The 21,913-nt window shown below is 34.4% G+C and overlaps 1 protein-coding gene across 11 annotated transcripts in view; it reads left to right on the forward strand.

Annotated features, from left to right (window-relative positions):
* Lrriq1 (leucine rich repeats and IQ motif containing 1) overlaps window positions 1–21,530 on the forward strand; it is a 185,343-nt gene extending 163,813 nt beyond the window's left edge. For 8 of the 11 annotated variants that reach the window (XM_040754965.1, XM_040754963.1, XM_040754966.1 and 5 more), the window contains 2 exons: window positions 3,477–3,597; window positions 19,655–21,530. In XM_040754965.1, the coding sequence (XP_040610899.1) occupies window positions 3,477–3,597; window positions 19,655–19,797 (264 nt within the window). In that variant the 3' untranslated portion in view covers window positions 19,798–21,530. Of the gene's footprint in view, window positions 1–3,476; window positions 3,843–11,987; window positions 13,361–19,654 lie in introns of those variants that run through there. The other 3 variants (XM_040754968.1, XM_040754967.1, XM_021225984.2) reach the window with 3 other exon arrangements.
* The last annotated feature ends 383 nt before the right edge of the window (window positions 21,531–21,913 follow it).

Genomic DNA, 21,913 nt, shown 5'->3' on the forward strand with positions numbered 1-21,913 from the left:
TGAGGATGACTATGATTAAAATAGATTCTCAAATTTAAAATTCTCAAAGAATTTTAAAATTTATTTATTTTAAATACAGAACAATATTTTTGCAGTAGTTTTGTTCATAATAGCTGCAATACTTAACACAACCAAAGTCCACTCAATGTGAGAAAATATAGGTTAAATGGAGGTAAAATGATTGCATGACACTAAACAAGGAAATAGTAACATGAACCAGAACGTGGTGTTAAATAGTTTAACTCAGATTGCTGTATAGCATAAAACTGAACAATTTCACTCATGTAACATTCTGAAAATCATAGTGCTAAGTAGGGAGCATATTAGTAGTTGCTAGTTAGCCTGAAGGTGACAATGAGTCAAGGCTTGTCTTTGGAATAATGAAACAGTAGATTTTTTACTTGATTGTAATGGAAGTTATAATGATATATACACAGAATGAAGAGTAATAGAATTACAACCAAAACAAATATCACATGTAAAACCTGCTCAAGACATAACAGGGCCTGTAATTAGGAGTTTTGCATCCCACATCAATTTGTTGATTTGTTAGCAGCAAAGATAATTCTATTTATGTTATACAAAAATTACCAAGCAAGCTAGGTGTAGGTTGCAAAGGAAATGTTCAGTGTTGCTTTCTGCAACTTCCTTGCAAGTTTAAAAACACAAATTTTGAACATAGAACTTTATTCAAGATCTATGTAATTCATTGAGTGTAAATTATACAGATGTATTTAAAACATGTGAAATAGCTTATCTTTTCTCGTCTAAGATAGTTTCCTACCCATTCTGCATTTCCTACTCATTTCTACTTCATATACTGCACTTACTGAAACATAGATAGCATAGGTTAATCTCTTCATGACCTCTTCTTATAAATTACAGATATAGTAAACGAAATATATACTGAACTGTCCTGGTATAATACATACTGCCCTATAGTCAACCTATATTTTTATAAATAGAATAATATTCTAAAACAATAATAGAACTTACATTAGTCAATAGATATAAGATCTTCTATTCTCACTGCCTATTATTATATGCTATGCAAAATTATATTGGCATGTTTTTATATGATTGGCTGTGAGGGCAGATATTTTTACAGCAGTATTACAATGGTCATGATGTTGTTAGACAATAAGAATTTTCATCTCCATTATAACCTTAGAGACTAGTATTGAATATGAAATCCATTGTTGACTAAATCATCCTAATGAGAACATGTTAGCGCACTTCCAAAAGACTATTGTAAACACCACATCATTTGACATAGATGACGTGTCGTCCTCAGATCCTAAGGAAATACTGAAGAAGTATTTTTCATGTTTGGTTTGCTTTTATGGCACTGTGTCAAATACATGAAAAAAAACCTTCACGAAGGAAAAGGTTTCTTTTGACTTACTGTTAAAGAGGCCTAAGCCCACAGTCATTAGAGTCTGTCTCTGGAACTATGGTGATAGCAGTTAAGAGATGGGGAGAAACAGGATGGGACCCCAGGACAAGATAAAGTGACATACTTCTTTTAGCTTGGCCCTACCTCCAGTTTTTGCACCAGCTCCCAGTTTTGCCAACAGATTTTTAAAGTCTTGGTGGATTTCTCCACAGTTTCTCTGAGGCCTCAAGATCCAATCCCTGCAGATTGGATCTACCAGCTCAGGTCAAGTCCTCTGTGAGGCCTTAAGATAAAACACTGCAGATCTATTAGCTCAAGCCAAGCCTCTAGGATATAAGCCTTTTGGGGAGACACATTATAACCCAGTGATAACAAGCATACAGCAGAAAAGATATGTTTTTCTTTTATAATTTTTCTGTTAGCTGATAGAATAATGTTATAGCCAATGTTTCAGATATAGAATTTAAACATTAGTAATCCATGAGGTATACCAGATTCACTGACAGTCATGGATTGAACCTAAATGTGAAATTCCAGGTTTCTGTAAAAGTGTACCAGGATCGCACCATTTTGTCTTTCTGTAAAATAAAACAAAAATGCTTGCAAATTTCAATTTAGGCTCTTAGATGGCACTTTCGTGAAGTCATATGTCCCTGTGAAGTTGCTCTTTAAAATTGGATTTTCTGTTTAGTGGTTTGAATTTGAGATATAGACCAAAGGTTTATTTATGGAGGGCCTTAAAAGATTGCTTATTAATTCATCTGCCAATATCTTGGGGGGGGCTATTTCATAGTGTATACAGATTTAAAGTGTGTTATAAAACAAATATGCACAAATTTTGTAACTTTAATATTATGTTTATTTGAGAAAAAACAAGTATTTTCATGTGTGTTTGAGAAGGAGAAGGTGGGAAAAGAAAATGGGAAGCCAGATATGGTGTATGCTTGAACTCTTACCACTAGAGAGGTCCATGGCATCCAGGAAGAGAGCAGAGTTCCAAAAAAGAAAAGGGAGGAGAATATGGGAAGGAAGTGGAGAAAGAGGACTAGAGGAGGTGGAGAAGACTACAGAGGAAGATGGAGAAGTGCAGGAAGGTGGGGGAGGGGGGGTGCTATCTAAATGTGAAAGAGGCTATTTCGATTCTGATTCCTTGGGTCTGTGTAGTTCATTACACAGAGATAGCTTTTTAACCACAGTGATGGTTTCTTGTCTTTATTTTCCTGTATTTAAATTTTCCTCCCATCAAACATTTAGGATGATATTTGTGATCTCACAAGATTCCAATTATGTTGTGGTTTGGGGTAGCTCCCATCCACTATGGGCTGTTTTGTTTTCTGTAACAGCATATTCACCACTTCACAGCTCAGTCTTGATGAATTCCCAATGATACAAGATGTTCTGTAAGAGAATATCCTATAGGTAACAAGCAGCTCTTTTGATCCTAAGCAATACAATATAGTAATAAAAATACAATTGTAGTTTCAGATGACTGAATAATCCATTGAGTGCATAAAATACGCCTTGAAATTACTACATATTTAGCATTACCTCGAAATTAAACCTAAAAGTGTAATGTTTTACACTGAAAATGTTTATAATGAAAGGTGTGTATAGTCTGTGATGCAGTGGTCCACAAATATGGAAAATTTATTTCAAGAATTGTTGGTAGAAAACAACACTATACCCAGTATAAATACAAATACTGTAAAAATAATATAATATGACAACTTTAACATTTAATTAAGTATTAAACAATATACTTGGTAAGTGAAGTTAAGCTGTTTATAGCTTTACCCACTGCTTCTAAGATTGATTTTCATCAAAATTACTGTACTAAAATGTTGTCTTTTGTTGTGCAGACTCAAATAGCAAACCTCAATTTTAAAATCGGCTCTTATTTGCAAAAACCACTTTGACATAGTGCATTTGTTCTGGCTGGGCAGCAGTAAAGGATTGTGGTATCATTTTGAAGAAGGTTGTTTGACAGAGCCTGTTTGTTTATTTGGGGTAATGTGAGCTGCATTCAGAAAATGCCATATTTTGTTTCATGATTGTATACATTCTCTCCCATTGCTCCCAGGCAAGACTTGTAAGCAGAGAAGACACGGATTTAGACCATTTTTCCATGACCAGTGGAAGCGCTTTGTCTGTGAACAAAGAAAAAAAAAGCCAGGCACACAGATTCTCATCGGGATCCTCAAGTAAGCTATGGTTTCCTTCAGAATTAATTTAGAAATCACAGATGAGTTGGCGGAAGCTATCCTTTTACGGATAGGGGTTACGGTGCCAGCCACCAGTGCTACCCCACAAGCATGCCTTTGACTTTTTGTCTTCCTTTACAAGTCTTCTTTGCTATAGACCAAATTAAATTATTTCTAAAATTAACGGCATCAGTATTTCTTTAATTATGTTATGTAAATCAAGGCTCTTAACTCATCCATTCTCTTGATCATGTTGAATTCTTTGATCTTTTTTTTCCAAAAATTTTTAGGATAACTTTTAAAAGTGGAATTTGTATATTAAGCCAGAGCTTTTGGGCCTTTGTCATTAATAAATGTTTTAAAGAAAGTTATGTTTTAAAGAAAAATTTCAAATGTAGCAGAATTTTCTATGATAAAGTATTAAGTGAACATGATTTTAAAAAGTACTTTAATTTTAAAGACGTCATTGTGATTATGTTTGTTGTAGGTGACTTTATAGTCATGCCTAACTCATATGTCTATTATCTGTCTATTTTAGTTAAGGGGTGGAACAGTCTACTTTACGGGTATAAAAATTATATCAACAAAAATATATAGCAGTTATGAACTCTGAAAAAGTAAACATGAAAAAATATCTGCATCTTGAAATGTTTCATACTAATAAGCCCTGTTTTTCTAAGTTTTCTATCATTTGTATCCTTGACAATTTGAAATAACCTGAATATGTCATGATACACTACTATAAAAGTGTTTCATTTCATATTATGTTAATTTTATGAAACAGTGAAATTCAAACCTACACTCAAGTCCATACAACATGATCACTATTCATTTCTCAAGCTTCATTACTCATTGATCTTATATTTATACAAAATTAATATTCTATTGAATGTGAAAAATTCAATAATCCAGTTAGTGCCTTCCAAATAAAATCAAACCTGAAAATGTTTCTGGGGCCCTACCTTTTGTCCAGGAACTTGGACTTCAGTAGATTAAAAGAATTTAAATCCCTTGACATGGGCAGTTTAACACACACACTTGGTTTACATTTATAGTAATTATTTCAGTATCTCTAATTTGCACATATTCCAAGATGTAAAAGATTTTGCTATTCTTGCATTTGTTTTTTGCTTGGTTACAGAATCTGGCTAGTTTCTCTGCATGATTTAAAAATATTGTGTGTTTACTGGCTAAATAAAATTAGTTACCTAATATAAATTTTGGGTTCTTGTTACAATATTCTGATTTCATCAGTTTCAGCTTATAGCACACATATATATGAATTATGCTATCAGTATTGTACATCGAATATCAGTTTCAATCACTGTAGGTAACAAATGAACAATCTAGAATGAGATACAAGAGCCCTATACTGCTTTCTCACTGTACAGAATATCAAAACTTTTCATCAGGACTTGTGTAGCATTTACAGGTAGAGAGCTTGCTTAGCAAGCACAGCCTGAGTTTAATCCCCAGCACTGAAAAATAAATAAATAAAAGAGAAGAAATAAACAACACTAACAGCATATGTCATCAGGAAGCTAAAACTTAAATGGCTCAATAAATCAGCAACTATACTGTAACCCACTGCTTTGCATTTCATTTGCATGACTTTGAAGCCCAGATTATAGTGAAGATAAGATCATTAGGTAGAATTCATGAATTCCTTTCTTTTATTTAGATTATTTTTATACTTTGTAGTTTTTTTTCTTTGGTTTTGTTTTGAGATAGGCATTTTCTGTGTAGCTTTGGAGCCGGTTATGGAACTTGCTCGATAGGCCAGACTTTCCTCAAACTCACAGAGATCTGCCTGCCTCTGCCTTCTGAGTGCTAGGATGAAAGGCGTGCAACACCACCCAGCTGCATTTATTTTTAAAAATTTTAACAATGTGATATAAATGTACCCCTTAGCTTCTTTTATCCTTCCCAACACCTGCAGAGTCCCTCCTCAATCTAATACAACCTGTAATATCCTAAAAGAATACTATTCCCACTGAAGGAAACTCTGGTTAGTTGCTAATAGATGACTGTATTGAAAAAAGCTAACAATCTTTAAATATGCTTAGCAAGTGGAATTTTAAGTAAGTCATTTTAGAAAAAGATTGTTACATATCAAAGTAATTGGGTAAACACGTAGTCATTGTAATTATCTGTCTACTCTGACATCAGCACAGTATCTTTTTAAAGACTGTGAGTTCTGACATCAAACATAGCCCAGTCCCTCCAAAAGCTATGACAGGAGTACTTTTCTGTAGCGTTGATATTAGAATCAAATAGCAGTTAGGATAATATCAGGTCAAATGAGTGATGAGTAAGTGTTTATAATCACAACCTCGGCATAGCAGCTGAATTATTATGCTGAGATCTCAAGTGCTGAGATAAATTGGCTAATTGGTTCTTTATGTATAAAAACTTTACTCTTAGTAGTGTGACCAGAAAGAGTTGGTTTAGCCTTTTAGTCTACAGAGATCCTTTAACCTTCAAAGATTTTATACACTGTGCTTTCCTGGCCCTGGGCCAACCACTTATAGCTTTGAAAGTCCTTTTTCCTTGAGCTTTCTCTCTCTCTCCAAACTTGTCACCCTGTTAAAGCTAAAGCATTTCTTTTTATTTTGTAAGCCAAAGCTAGAGAGTAGTTTATGAGCCACAGCTGTGAAACGCTCTTTGAACCTTTGGACTCTTCTGGATATTATCCTCCGCTGTTTCTATAATAGTGTAACATGTATTCTTCGTGGTTAGACAAATTCTGGCCTAACATCCCAGTACTACTATCAGAGACAAATCATATGACTGTGAGTAAATTAACTTCTACGGATAGGTTTACTATCTGTAAAGTGGGGGCAAGAATGTCTCTCACTCACAGGGTATTATGAATAAATGAGTAAAATTTGTAAATCAGGTGACACATTACGTAGCATATTGTAAAGGCTTAAATGAAACAACAAGATCTACTGTTTTCTTCTTTTGTTGTCTCTTTTATGTCCTAATGCATAATTTTTAAATGAACCCACAGTAGAATTGCCTATGCCTTTCACCTTTCTTTGGTGTGTTCTTTTACTATGTCAGCTGTCACCAGCAATTGTGTCTTGACATAGAAAATTGCTTTCTTCCCCTTCCTTTTCATCTTTACTTCTTAATGAAAGAAGCCCAGATTACTATCACTGTCTAAATTTCTGAGCCATCATAAAGTTTGCAAAGAATAATGGAGGTTCCTTTTTTATCCAAAACTTGTATGTTAAGAGTTTATTATTTTAAAAAAATATTTATGCAAATGTTATCTTATTAATTATTTTGGCGTTGTCTGTTTTTCTTCATTTGATATCTATTATCTAATATGTATTACAACAATAATTTTGCTGTAAATTCAATTTATAGTTTTGAAAAATACTTTTATTACTGGGCATAGTGGCACATATTTTAATCCCAACATTCAAGAGGCAAAGGCAGGTGGATCTCTGGGAGTTTGAGGCCAGTGTGGTCTACAGAATAAGTACTAGGACAGCTAAGGTTATACACAGAAACCCTCATAAAAATAAACAAAAGAGCCGGGCGGTGAGGGCACACGCCTTTAATCCCAGCACTAGGGAGGCAGAGGCAGGCGGATCTCTGTGAGTTCGACCCAGGCTGGACTGACAGCCTCCAAAACAATACAGAGAAACCCTGTCTCGTAAAAACCAATAAATAAATAAATAAACAAAAGAAGGAATTGCTTTATTATGCTTATACTTCATGATTGTTTTCTTTGACAGCTAATACTCGTAATATTGAAGAATTTAAAAATTAGATACATCCCCACAAAAAAAGAGAAAGCAGCTACTTGAATCCTCCAAGTGATAACTTAGTTGTCATTGGTGTTTTTGATTTTAGCCATTCTGACAGGAGTGATATGGTATCTCAGAGTTGTTTTGATTTGCATTTCCCGGATGGCTAAGGATGTTGAGCACTTTCTCAAGTGCCTCTCAACCATTTTAGACTCCTCTATTGAAAATTCTCTATTTAGTTCTGTAACCCACTTTTTAATTGGATCCTTTGGTGTTTTGGACACTTGCTTCTTGAGTTCTTTGTAAATTTTGGAGGTCAGCCCTCTGTCAGATATGGGGTAAGTGAATATTTTTCCCACTCTGTGGGCTGCCTTTTGTATTGCTGACTGTGTCCTTTGAGAAGCTTCTCAATTTCAGGAGGTCCCATTTATTAATTGTTGATATCACTGTCTGTGCTACTGGAGTTATGTTCAGGAAGCTGTGTCTTGTACCAATTTTTTCAAGGGTACCACCCACTTTCTCTTCTAAGAGGTTCAGTGTGGCTGGATTTATGTTGAGGTCTTTGATCCATTTGGACTTATTTTTTGTGCATGGCAATAGACATGGATCGATCCGCATTCTTCTACATGCCAGCATCCAGTTATGCCAGCACCATTTGTTGAAGATGCTTTCTTTTTTCCATTGTATATTTTTAGCTTCTTTGTCAAATATCAGATGTTTTTACATGTGTGGGCTAATATCAGGGTTTTCAATTCGATTCCATTGGTCTACCTGTCTATTTTTGTGCCAATACCAAGCTGTTTTCAGGACTATAGCTCTATAATAGAGCTTGAAGTCAGGGATGGTGATGCCTTGTTAAACAGGGTTGTTTTGGCTATCCTGGGTCTTTTGTTTTTCCATACAAATTTGATTATTGTTCTTTCAAGGTCTGTGAAGAATTGTGCTGGTATTTTAAGAGGGATTGCGTTAAATCTTCTTTTTTTTTTTTTTTTTGTTGCCCATATACTCATTGCAGCATGGTCACAATCCCAGTGACCAACTTCTTTTTATTTATTTATTTATTTTTCAGTTTAAATTTAGATAAGAAACAAGGTTGCTTGACAAGTCAGTTCCAGGGCCCTCTCCCTTTCCCTCCCCTCCTCCCGTGCCCTCCCCCAACCCCCCCCATTATCCCCTCATTTCCCCAGGGAGGGTCAGGTCCTCCATGGGGGTGTCCATAGTCTGTCATTTCATATAGGGCTGGGCCTAGACCCTTCCCCAAGAGTTCAGGGTGAGAGTGCACCTCACATTGTTGGATGGGAGTCCAAAGTCCGTGTGTATACTCGGTATGGGTACTGATCTGCTGCCCAAGGCTCAATAGATTGCCTAGGCCTCCCCACTGACTCATATTCAGGGGGTCTTGATCAGTCCCATGCTGGATTCCCAGGTTGATGCCTGGGATTCAAGAGTTGACCTTTGTCAGGTCAGCTGTTTCTGGGGGTTAAACCAGCCCAGTCTTAATCCCTTTGGTCATCAGTCCTCCCTCTCTGTTACTGGCTTTCTTGAGTTCAGCTCAGTACTTAACCGAGGGAGTCTGCCCCTTCTTCGATCAGCCACTTATTTTATATACCAATCCTTCCCACTTCTCCCACCATCTCTCCACCCCACCCCATTCACTTTTCAGAGAAAGTGAGGCCTCTCATGGGGGATCATCAGAGTCTGTCACATCATTTGGGGTAGGACTGAGGCCCTTCCCCCTGCATCTAGGCTGAGCAAACTATCCCTCCATAGGGAATGGGTTTCAAAAAGTCAGTTCATGCATTAGGGATAATTACTGATACGACTGACAGCAGCCCCATAATCTGCCCAAGTGTCCCAACTGTCACCCATTTTCGGGGGACCTAGATAGTTCTTAAGCAGGTTCCCCAGCTGTCAGTCTGGAGTCAGTGAGCTCCCACTTGCTCGGGTCAGCTGTTTCTGTGGGTGTCCTCAACATGGTCTTGACCCATTTGCCCAAGTATTAATATTTTATTATTGTATTTTATGTATGAAATTGAAGAAAACATTTATTGATCATCAAGTATAAATCAGTGACTATTATAAATTATAAATATAATTTCACATTAAATGAAATATCTAAATTATGATAGTTTAAAGACATTAGGCAGTCTCTGTCTCCATACCTCATGATTATATCTACCGCAGCGAATATTATGATTTTGAAATAGAGTATAGACTTCCAATTAGCTTTCAAAACTGAGAAAATCTCAATGTAATTTCATAAATAGTAGTATTTCTTGTGTGAAATACCTTTTGTTTTTTCTCTGAAAGCATCAGTAATAAATCCCATCTAATACAAAGATCTGCTTATATTTGCGGTTCAAGAACTGATACATGTAGCTTCAAGCTAGCTCTTTCAATAGGATGCTCAATTAAGTGAGGTTGAATTTTTTTCAAATGACTTCACCAACCATACCTATCATTCCCTCTGGGCAATACTCACCAGTGTCTTATTTTCACAAGTTAATATCTGAGTAGACAAATTATCACTAGTAGTATTCTGAATGAGCTACTGGTATAAGGGCTACCTGGTGCCTTCAAGCTGAGAGGGTGTCTTGACACCTAAATATTACTATCATTATGGAATGGCACCTGTTGAAAATCACCTAAGGACTGATTTTGAACACAGGCAGTATACAGCAGGTCATACTTGATTGTATCCTATCAGCCAAAATAATAATACATTTATCGGAGCATGTTACAGATGAGAAAGGCACAATCACATGATATTTCATATTACTGGTTAATTAATTAGCTAAATGTGTAATTTTACTTTTTAAATTGTCAAGAGATCAATATTAGATAGATATGGAGAGATAAATAGTTGATAGACGGATAATAGATATAAATATATACATACATATGTACAAACATAGGATAAGATAGATGATAGCACTCACAAATGTATATACAAGGAAACTTCACATGTAACTAATTCTTGTTACATGACTAATTTATAACTATAAGTTGATTTATAAACTTTTCAAATACTATTCTTTCTTTGGTAGGCTTACCTGCCCATTTTGTCATCTTATTTTAATAGCTTTTTTTTTTTTTTTTTGGTTTTTCGAGACAGGGTTTCTCTGTATTGTTTTGGAGGCTATCAGTCCAGCCCAGCCTCGAACTCACAGAGATCTTCCTGCCTCTGCCTCCCGAGTGCTGGGATTAAAGGCGTGCGCCACCACCACCCGGCTTAATAGCTTTTTTGCCTGTTCCTAACATATATATTTTTTAAATGCTACTATCAAAGGTTCAAGATCTCCAACTACCATTTGACTATATGGACAGATATTCTACTTTCTATAGGTTCCTCACATCCCATAACTTACATTTATAAATAAATATCTCTTCACTAAATGTTATAAACGTCTTATACTGAAATTAATTATGTTACTTTTTGATGTCAAAACATATTTTAATTATATTTATTCATGTTCAGCTTACATATCTTCTCATAGACCGAAACTATATTTTGAAAAGAATAAATTGAATTTTTATAGTTATCCCCTAAATAACTAGACTGTTACTTATATATTAAATTTATAATGGTAATTATAAACAAATTAATTAAACAAATAATTAAAAAGAAAACCCACACAGTTATGCAATTCTAGACTACTTTCTTCAGACATTATCTTAAAGACTATGGCATGAAGGACTCTCTCTTTTTTTTTGAAGTACTCTCTTATTCTATGTCTATTTTTACAAGGTTCACAGGAGACACTTTCCTAATTTTATTTAAGTATATGTTTATACTAGTGTGGGCATAAGCACACAAATATATTTTAGTATTCTTTGAACAACATTAAAAGTTTTGGTAGCATAAATCTTTCAAGACTTTGAGCAGCAAACGGAAAGTCAGTGCAATAAATATATAAATATAGAAGTCTAAAAACATATTTTAATGAAATGATTCTTAAGTTTACAACTTATGTTGATGGTGTAAGATAGGTAGATGATAGATACATGCATATATACACAAATGCACATATGTAAATGTTTTACTGTGTTCACATGTTGATAGGTTTTCTTTATTTTTAGTTTTATATTCCTGATTTTTAGATAAGAGGTGAATCAATGCTTTTACAAGCAGATATGTACCTCACAATTATACTTTTGTGATTATTTTGTCTATATTGCTATTGCATTAAATTCATGCTTTATTATTAAATATAAAGTATGTCTTCTTTAAGATAAAGTCTAGTCAGCTGGGCAGCAGTGCCATATACCTTTAATTCCAGCATTTGGGAAAGAAAGACAGGTGACTCTCTGAGTTTGAGGCTAGTCTGGTATGTAGAGCAAGTTCCAAGTCAGGCCGGGCCACAGGCCTTGTTAAGAATAAAAATACAAAAACAGAAGAGAAAGGAAGAAAGGGAGGGAGGGATGGAGGGAAGAAAGAAAAGGAAATATGGAAGGAATGAAAGAAAAAATAAGGAAGAAATGAAAGAAGGAAAAAGAAAAAGAGAAAACTCTAGTTATACAAAGCTAAATTTTGATCCTGTCATTATCAATGTGCTTTGGACAATCAATATCTTACTACACTGCCTGTCTTCTAATTTGCAACTGAGAGTGCTAATCTATATTTTGCAGAGATGTAACATTGGGAAGCTACTCCCTGCTATTCCTTCAGTATAGCATTTACAACAGCATTAGGGAATTTGTCTTGACAAACAATTGAAGAGCAAATGGATGGTGGAAACATGCAGAAAAACATGAAATATTCTTTTGGAAGATTGAATAATAAAATGTGATTTTAATGGTAAAAGCCCTGTGGATATCAAATATATATATACTAATGCTTTTTATACATGGAAAAAATATAACTATGTTCTGCCTACAAAATCTTGTATAATGATTACTTGATGCTCACAGTTGGTGAAATCTGTAAAACTTCACTGTAGAAGATGCTCAACTGACTTTCATACTGTCCATGAAAATCATTTGAATTATAAACCCTCCTAGTTTTTTCTATTTTCCCCCGTTTTAAATATAAAATTAGATATTGTAATAATTGTAACACTGTTGGTGAGATGGTTATAGATAAAGACACTTGCCACCAGTACTGAGTACCTGATTTTGAGACTCATAACTACAAGGTAGAGGGAAAGAACCAACTCCTTCAGGTTGTCTTCAGATTTCAACATGCATGCTGTGGCATGTGCATTCTCCCACTCCCCATATGAAAGAAAGAAAGAAAGGAAGGAAGGAATGAAGAAAGAAAGGAAGGAAGGAAGGGAAAGAAAGAAGTGCAACCATAATTTTAATTTTTTCTACTATTTAACTTCAATTCTGTACAATAAAATCTGAGATTTTTTCTTGTTTTTATTTATATATAGGTTTAGTAAAAATGCTACACTGACACCACAAAAAAGCTGTTACTGTTATATTTTGGTCTCTGTCAGTGTAAATCTTTTAACTTTAAAGATTCTTTGTGTGTGTGTGTGTGTGTGTGTGTGTGAGTGTGTGTGTGTGTCTGTCTGCGTGTGTGTCTGTGTCTGTGTGTGTGTCTGTCTGTGTGTGTGTCTGTGTGTGTGTCTGTGTCTGTGCGTGTGCACATGCATGCACTCACACATGCAGTACATGATGTTATTGTAGAGGTCAAAAGATAATTTGTGACAGTTGAGTCTTTCACCTTCTGGGTCTGGAGGAACTCAGGTCAGGAGATTTGAAAGCAAGAAGTGTCTTTACTTATTTGACAACTGACCCATGTCAGTAGTCCAAGGCTCCTTCTTATTCTTGTTTCAAAGGAGGTGGGCAAGAGGGAAAGTTTGTTTTTGTTGTTGTTGTTTATTTTGTTTTGTCTAAAGTTTTTAGTCAGAGACGTTTAACCATGAAACTTGTTAGATCTTGATATTTTATTTCTGAAGTTCCTAACAGTTAATTGAACAAACATTGACATTTCAGCTCTTAGGCTAGTTCTGTAACCAAAACAGTTTAATTAAAATTAACTGTTATTGCACCAAGACCATGCTTATATGTTTAATAGACTTGCTGTAATATGAAATATGTAAAGTTCTCTTCAAAGGAAACACATAATAAATTGCTGTTGCCTTAATATCTTTAAACCAGTTGTTATTATTCAAGATCTGAGACAGATTAAGGAAACAGTTATCAATGATTATAAGCACGGTTTAATATAACAGTTATTAGTAACCACAGAATAACATTTTCAAATCTGAAACTGTAGCTAGTTTAAATATAGATTGACACAATCCAAAGACAGACAAATTTCATCTGTGCTTATGTGAGAGAAATATAGTTGAACATGGCAGCTATATTTATTCTTTGTAGATTTTTGAGGACAAGATCCATGCATGCTGTATTGATAATAGATTAAAGAATGTTTCAGACTATAATACTTTAGTTCTTGTTCTTCTGTCATGAGAATTTTCTTTTTTAAATACATTATTTTATTCAATTTTTTCTTTTCTATTATTATTATTGTTGCTTTCAAACCAATTTCTTACACTAGTTAATGTGCTACAAAAATAAATGGGTATGGCTAAATGTGAAATGCATTTGTCAAATGAATGAAGCCGAAGTGCAATAATATAATAAATCCTCAGGCTAGCCATGTTTATTGTTGCCAAATGTCTCTCTGCTAAGAACTAATAAGCATGAAAAGGGATAATGAAAGTTTCCATGAAACGTTTTTGGGAAACCTCTCCACAAGTCTTCACTATCTGAGAGGGTGGAAATAAGTATTTGTTTTATACAAGTTCCATATGAGGACAGTAAAGATGAAATTTGGAGAATCGAGTCACATGGGAAACTACTACAGTCTAACAGTTCCTGATATTATTTGGTTCCCAGAAGGAAATTGACAAGAAAGTGCCCTTGAACAACAGTACTAGGACAGTGTCTACCACAAGAGGCATAAACACACAAACACATGATGAGTGAATGTGTGAACTAAAGCAATGTTTTAAATTGAAGCTTAAAAAGACAGCAAGTGAACTTGAAAATCCAATTGAGATTTGAAAAGTTCACATTTTAAAGGATGCAAGAAGCATTTTAGAAATTACTTAAAACACATAATTTTGCTACAAATTTACTTTCGCAAAATTAACATGAGGCAAAGGAGACAAAGTAATTAAATTTTTAAATGCAGTGTTACATCTGAGCTAGATAGCATCAAATGAATACATATGTCAAGCTAAGGTAAAAATAAACATTTATTTACCCCCATCTAAGACAGTTTCTTAGTTACAGATACTTGTAGACTCTTAGATGTTAATATATGAGACAGAATATAATTGTGAAAAGATTATTTTTAAAAGTGATTGGAGAGTTTCATTGAGTTTCTCAAATCAGCGTAAGAAATGTGACATGCATGGTGACTTTTAAATTTCCATTTACAATATGTAGGATATTATGAATCATGGAAGTTGCTTGCTGGTTTGCTAAACTTCACTCTTTGAATAATGAGATGCACTTTTACCAGGTTAATATATAAGTTTAAAAATACAATAACTATCTTATCTGAAATTGACAAATCATAAAACCACAATAATCAGGGTGATGCAAAGTAATTAATCAATAGAAAGAAGGGTTTGGGGTAACTTGGGGCCTCAAAAGAGAGTGGTGGTCTATTTCTAAAACAAATCACACAATATTCTGGTTCTATTGCCCAAATCAAATCCCCAATGGTAAAATCCTCCAGGAGGAAAAAGATCAGTGCTGAACAGTAATATTCACTAAGTACATAGAAGCACAGCAAGACTTTAGCACCCCATGTTTGCTGCATGATTCAGCCATCCTTGTGGTCCAGAAGGCATCCTCAAGGAATAGTATAGGATCATTCAACAACCACAAGTTAAAAGTACTAAAACCTGGTGAACAGTGTGTACAATAAAGTGGCCTAAAAAGATTCTAAGTCAAACATACGTGGCAGTTCTTCTAGAAGTTCTAAAGGGGTCAAAGTCAAGACATTTTATACAATGAATTCCTCTCTGTGATGCATTTTAACTTTGATGTGTATTATTTGCAAAATAAATATGTTTTACCAATGCTAAACATTTGTATTACATACATGTGAACATTTAAAACCTCACCTCCAGAAGTAAAAAAGAAGTAAATATAGACATCTTATTTATCCTAATGCTGATACAAACACCGTGGATATTTTAGTGATTATCAAGGGACCCTAAACTATCATTTTTACTTTTTTGTCCCTTAAATAGTAAAAAGAATAAATATAAGCCAGACATGTAGTGCACACTTTTAAGGCCAGCACTCAGGTGGCAGAGGCAGGTCGATCTCAGGCTTGGAAATCCAGGCTTGCCTTATCTACATAGTGAGTTCCCCAGGCAAGTAAAGGCTACATCGTTAGACTATTTCTTAAAAGGAAAAAGAAGAAGAAAAAATATAATTTTCACTGTTCAAATGCAATTTTGAGAATCAGAAAAATTATATTAATAATGTATAGTCTACAGACAACCCTTTGTTCTGTAAACAAAATTTCAAATCTCAAAAGCAAGCAAAATACACTGAGGAAGTCTGCACATGGCATAAATAACCTATGCATCATTTATTTATGTTCTTGGTGTTTTATTTTAAATGTATCTACCTGAACTTCATTCAGAATCGAGCACAGCATATGTCTTTAAGAGTGATGTTGTTTGAAGTCTGTTGTACCTGCCCTGTTTCGAACTTGACCAATGTAACTAATTTATCACACTTAACTTAAGGTAAATGCTTTGCTGCTAAAAATTTGTTCTGGTCACTTTCATTAAAATTTTTTTCTCCATGCTTTGCTTATGCTGTATCTGCTGTTAAGTAATACAATATGGGAAGGTCTTTGCAAAAGTTTTTATATCCAGACACAGAGAGTCGGGTATATTGATGAAAATCCAATGACGTATTACTACATCATGAGATTTCTATTTTGACCTGTTTAACAGGTTTCTTATACATACCAGGAGAGTCATTCAAAACATTTTACATATTAAATTACTTATCAAAACACTGTGTATATAGACCTTGACATTGGTTAAGGAACCGAGGATTAAATCTTTAAAAAAAATTTAGGACCAGAACAAATCTTGAGCAAAACATAGATCATGTGGCAAAGAAGTAGCTTCTTAGAAAATATAGCACACTCATGAGGACACACTTTCAGCACAAATGTGAGAGGCCAATTGACCGGTCTCTATAATCACCTGCAAATATGCAGCAGTTTATTATTAAAAGTAAAATCTATAGCAATAATACTGCAGAAAAATACTACTAAAATCCCTCTGGTCATATTTATTTCTGTTCCTGGAGCTCTCTTCAGTAAGGTATGCCTAACTCCAATATCAATTTTTTGAAGCAAGACCCTTTTGCTATTTTATTTCCATGTGGGTAAGTAATTTTAGAATGATTATACATTGACTGTATTAAATTGCTTTTTATTTCTGTGTTTCATTCTTGGAGTAATCATGGGATGAAGTAATGACTTTGTTATGAGTGCCAATACGTTGTTCCTTCACAGATGCATTTTTACTCCTCTATTTGTTTTCAATGCATCTAGTGATTTGAGAGTTTATGTGATAACAAAGACATGCACTAATGCAATGAGAAAATAAGCCATATGGATTACTGCTTAAATTGTACATTTACACATAGCAAGATAATAAACTCGGGCACTTAATCACGTCTAAACTATTGCCTTAGAAAAAACTCTGGGCTCACTGCAGTATTGCTTATTTTAATGACTAATTCCCTAGCTGTCAATTCACTAACAGCATACTTTACAACTGCTGTGAAGTCGTCCTATAATTTTTTTTTAAATTGTAGTTATTATTTCCTGAATGAACTGCACAAAGCAAGAGAAAATTTATAAGCAGGCTTTATAAATACAGGAGCAGAGTGAGAATAAGTACAAGAAGATTTGAAGACTCATCACCAACTCCAAAATAACCGTGACAACACAGCAGTATTAGGAAAACTAATAGGCCAGATGGTAAATATTTAGTAGGAGAATCGTCCAGATTGCAGAAACACTGTTGTAATTAGAGCTGTTTTAATTAATTTTAATCTCATTTTAAAATAATTCTTATGGAAGGATTTAAACTTGTCTATAAATATTCCAATAATATGGCATAAAATGTGTCCCTGATTAGATGCTTCTTGGCATTTTGGTTAAACACGTTTATTAAGAACAAAGTATTTGACTGATACATGCTAGAATAGGTAGCTTCATGAAGAATACTATTAACCAGTAATGAGCTATGTTACTGACTTCAGTTTTAAAGTTTATATTACTACTTTGAATAACGCTTGCAACAACTTGATTTAGCTCTTTGCTTGAGCAGCACATTTGACTATACATTAGTGAAAACCTACTCACTTTTTATCAGTCTCATATTTTAGTACAAATATATTATTTCTCAGATGCCTTCACTCCCACACCCAGCATTAGTTATATATATGCTCAATATACATATACTCATTTTATGTATGTACATATACATTCTCATTCTCATAAAAGCATGTGTAGTTTATTCATAGTTTTAACTGCTGGAATGGAATGAGGGTTTGCTCTTACTGTTTTTATAAAGTCTGAGGTAGACATTCTGTTCAGATACTTAGGAAAAAATGTAATGAGAGCTTTCCAATATATAAGTGTTAGAAGGAGCCTGTGCTGTCAGCATGCTCACTGGCACCCTTGAGGCTACTGGTTTATCATCTGGGAAATCACCTCGTGTCCAGATCATTCCCTGTTGCTTGAATGTGTTCTCCTCTTCTGCAGGCTCCCCAACAGGGATAGATTGAGGCAGGATAAATCCGGCCACATGTGGAAGCCAGCTTCAGTTATCATTTCTCTCCCTTATTAGTTACACTGCAGAGATTGCATTCAGGGGTGCCAGCTGAGAAGTTCAACTCCTGAACTGTATTCTGTCCCCAGCATTTCTTCGTCCCTTAGGTGGTAATCTCTTTATGTTTCAAAAACCCTTTCCTGAAGCAATAGGTTTTAGTCCCCACATACACACACTTTTCAGAAATACTCTTCTTGTAGACTATCAGTAAAATATACTCCTTTTTAGACATTCAGTAATTTCTTGGAATTTGTTTAGCCACAGTATTAACACTAGAAACTAAAGTGTAATATTCTATGAGAATATTCTAAAATACAAAATAAGTTTTTCAAGTTCATACTGTCATAACAAATTTAAATCACAAAGCACTGTCCACAAATGGTCTACCCTACTAACTCTCCAAAAATGTTTTAAGATATATTGAAATTTTTATTAGACTATAATATAAGCCTAAATACAAAAGGAGTTGGGAGGGGTTTTTGTTTTGTTTTGTTGTTTGTCTAAACTTACACAAAAGCATCACAATGGAGCGTCATATGGTTTAAACCTTTGCCTCAAGCCAGCATTGAGGAAGCCATGGAATGTGTCTCTCTGCTGCTTTTACAGTGGTTTCCCCACAAATACAGCCCTGTTGCTTAATCCCCAGGAGATTTGAAGCAGATGAGCACAAGGTTTTAATAGGATTCTTGATATGGCTCCTCTGGATCTTGCCAAACAAAACATGTTTTGTCCACTCACCACTGTGGCTATCATTTGTTTTAACCTCCAGCAGTTGCTGTTGTTTCTCTATAGGTAATCTACAACGTGATGCAGATAAACAAATTTTAATAGCACCTGGGCACAAAATGTCCTCAAAATTTGCTGTCATTGCAATATAGCTAAAAAGACACTCCCCACAGCAACCCATGATGCGTATGCAACCTCATCCCTTATATAACCAAGTTCCAACCACAGCTATGGAATGTGTATGTATGTATGTGTGTGTTGCTAGATTGGTTCCTATGGAGATTCTTAATTTCTAGGTTTAACATACTCTCTATCATACCAAAAGTTCTTTGTTTTGAAGAAATCAACTTTAATGACAATTTTAGCATATGCTTATTTTACAAAACAGAAACCATTAAATATTAACTTTTTGAACATAGAAATGTAGATTCATTAAAATGTTTCATCTTTGCATAATCTTGTAAAATTGAACCTACAGCTAGAAAAAACCCAAAAAGGCCTATATAGAAAGAAGGAAACAGTGACATCTATTACATATCTTAAGAGTTTTCTTTTTAATTAACCTAAATGCAATTCATGCCAAATTTTTAACATATCGCTTTGTAAATAATAGTTCAGCAAATTTTTATGAGTTCAGAGATTATAAAATTTTAGAGCGCATGTCATTGATTTAGAGTATTATTTGATGGAATATTGCTCAGTGAAATTATATTTAATGTCACTGTCTAGGTTGTTCAAGCAAGGGAATACTTGCACCAATGCTAACGAATACAAGACCTTCTATTAAAGAACGCATATCATTCCGTGACAATCCTGTTCAACTCAGTGGTGGATGGGGAAGTGGCAAAAAGAAGGCTAAAACCTCTACCTAATGCTTCCAGTTCAGCATCCCAAACACAAGGCCCATGATTCACGCTCATGTATATCTGGTCCTCTTATGAGTTGAAAACAAAGATTTAGAGTGGTGTATTTAATGTTTCATTACAATAATTCATAATTTTGTTTTGGGGGGCAGTTACCTACTTCTCATTCATTGCTAGAATTTGCAGTTCCTCTTGTGTTTTTGTGGAATGACCTCACACACAAATTCTTGAGACACTTCAGGGCAATTTGTATCTGCAGTGTCTCCTTTGGTTTATATTTTATTTATGACACATATCCTCAAGACTATTCTTTTAACTATTAATATAACATATAAAGAAATATAAATATATTGGTGTTGCTTAAAGAAATATTAGTGAATAATTACTACATTGATAAGTTTGAATGAACCACACTATACTTCTTAGGTATTTCAAAGATGAACTACATATAAAAATTCAAAATACACCCTGAAAAATCACAACTTTTATTTTTATTTTAAAGCATCTTAGAGGATTATGATATATATACATATATATACTTTTAAGTTAAAATGAAATACAAATTTAAATAATTATCAACCTGTTAATTTGGAAGTGTATCTGTAATGTTTCATTCCAGTATATTTTATCCTTGTTCAAAATAGGTTGGTGTGAATTGTGATTCTTTAAGATTATTCAATTCATTATTAATTGCCATTTAAATTTTTTTCAAAGCTGAAAACCATCATTTTAAAATGTTAGTATATTTTCTTAAATCACAGAAAGGACACATTAAGGTCTTACTAGAGTGAGGATAATTTTCTCCTATGATCTTAGCAAATACAGTATGCAAAATGCTGCATTCTGCTCAGGGCCCCACGGAGGATCTATTAATCTGCATCTGGAATGTCTTTCACGAAGCTAAAGCCAGGGTTCTCCAGTAACCCTCCTTATTGCACTCTGTGTAATAGGAGCCAGCGAGCTTCAGCTTGCCCTTTTGTTTTTCCTGCTCTCTAGTGAAATTATTCTTCCAGCGATGACTAACCAGATTTCAAGATGCATTTGTTTAGTTTTTATCCCCCCTGTACTTTTGGAGCCCTGTTGCATTTCAGACCTGTAAATCTCTTTCAACCTGATTGAGGTAGAAATGTTAACGAGCTTTGAGCTGTCAATCTATAAAGAAAACATGGATTCCTATGCTTCAGCCTAGAAATGGAGCTCCATATGTACTTGTTTTGTGAACACTGTTAGATCACCCCTTTGCTAACAACATTCACGAATCAGTATAATGCAATGATGGAAAATATTTTATCTCAGCTTATTGTCAACTCTGCAGGAGAAAACCACATTAGAGCTGACATTGATAGGGTTTTATGGTTCATATACCTGCTCAATGAAGTGGAAAGACTAGTATGAGAAATGAGATGTTTATTATTAAACTGGTTTAGTATGTAAAAGAAACTTATTAGTTTTTTTCTTATGTAACTTTTGTGATTTTTTTCATTATATTAATTGGGAAAATTATTGCATTGATATTCTTAAATTTGTAGGCAATGTTGATAAATGTGAATAAAATTGCTCCTGAATCATGGTGTTTAAATTGGAAGTTCTTTATAGTGTGATTTATGTGGGCCTACCCTGAAATTGATTATCTAAAGAACCTTATAATTTCAAACCTGTCATTTTGGAGTACTAGTTATAGATTTGTGTTTATACAATTGATATTTTTAAAATTTAATAAAACATGCAAGTATTTCAACACAGAATTGTTTCCTTTTGTTTTCTTAGGAGACACTGGTAAAAATTCATTTATTTATTTGTTTTTTTTGTCTAGTGTGTATGTGCGTGTGTCTGTGAGTCTGTGTGTATGTGTGTGTGTGTGTGTGTGTGTGTGTGTGTGTGTGTGTGTGTGTTTGGTGTGTAGAGAGACTGGGGTGGAGGACACTCATGCCAAGGCACACCTGTGGAACTCAGAGAACTACTCCCAGGAGTCAGTTCTCTCCTGCCACCTTGTGGGATCCAAGATGGAACTCAAGTTGCCAGAGCTGAGCATAAGTGCCTTGACGTGCCCAGCCACCTTGCTAAGGCAAATATTTTTAACAAATAGGCTTCAGGATAAAAAAATATGAAAGCCTGATTTGTCATG

Source organism: Mesocricetus auratus, unplaced genomic scaffold (assembly GCF_017639785.1).
Source record: "Mesocricetus auratus isolate SY011 unplaced genomic scaffold, BCM_Maur_2.0 Super-Scaffold_100011, whole genome shotgun sequence".
Taxonomy (NCBI): domain Eukaryota; kingdom Metazoa; phylum Chordata; class Mammalia; order Rodentia; family Cricetidae; genus Mesocricetus; species Mesocricetus auratus.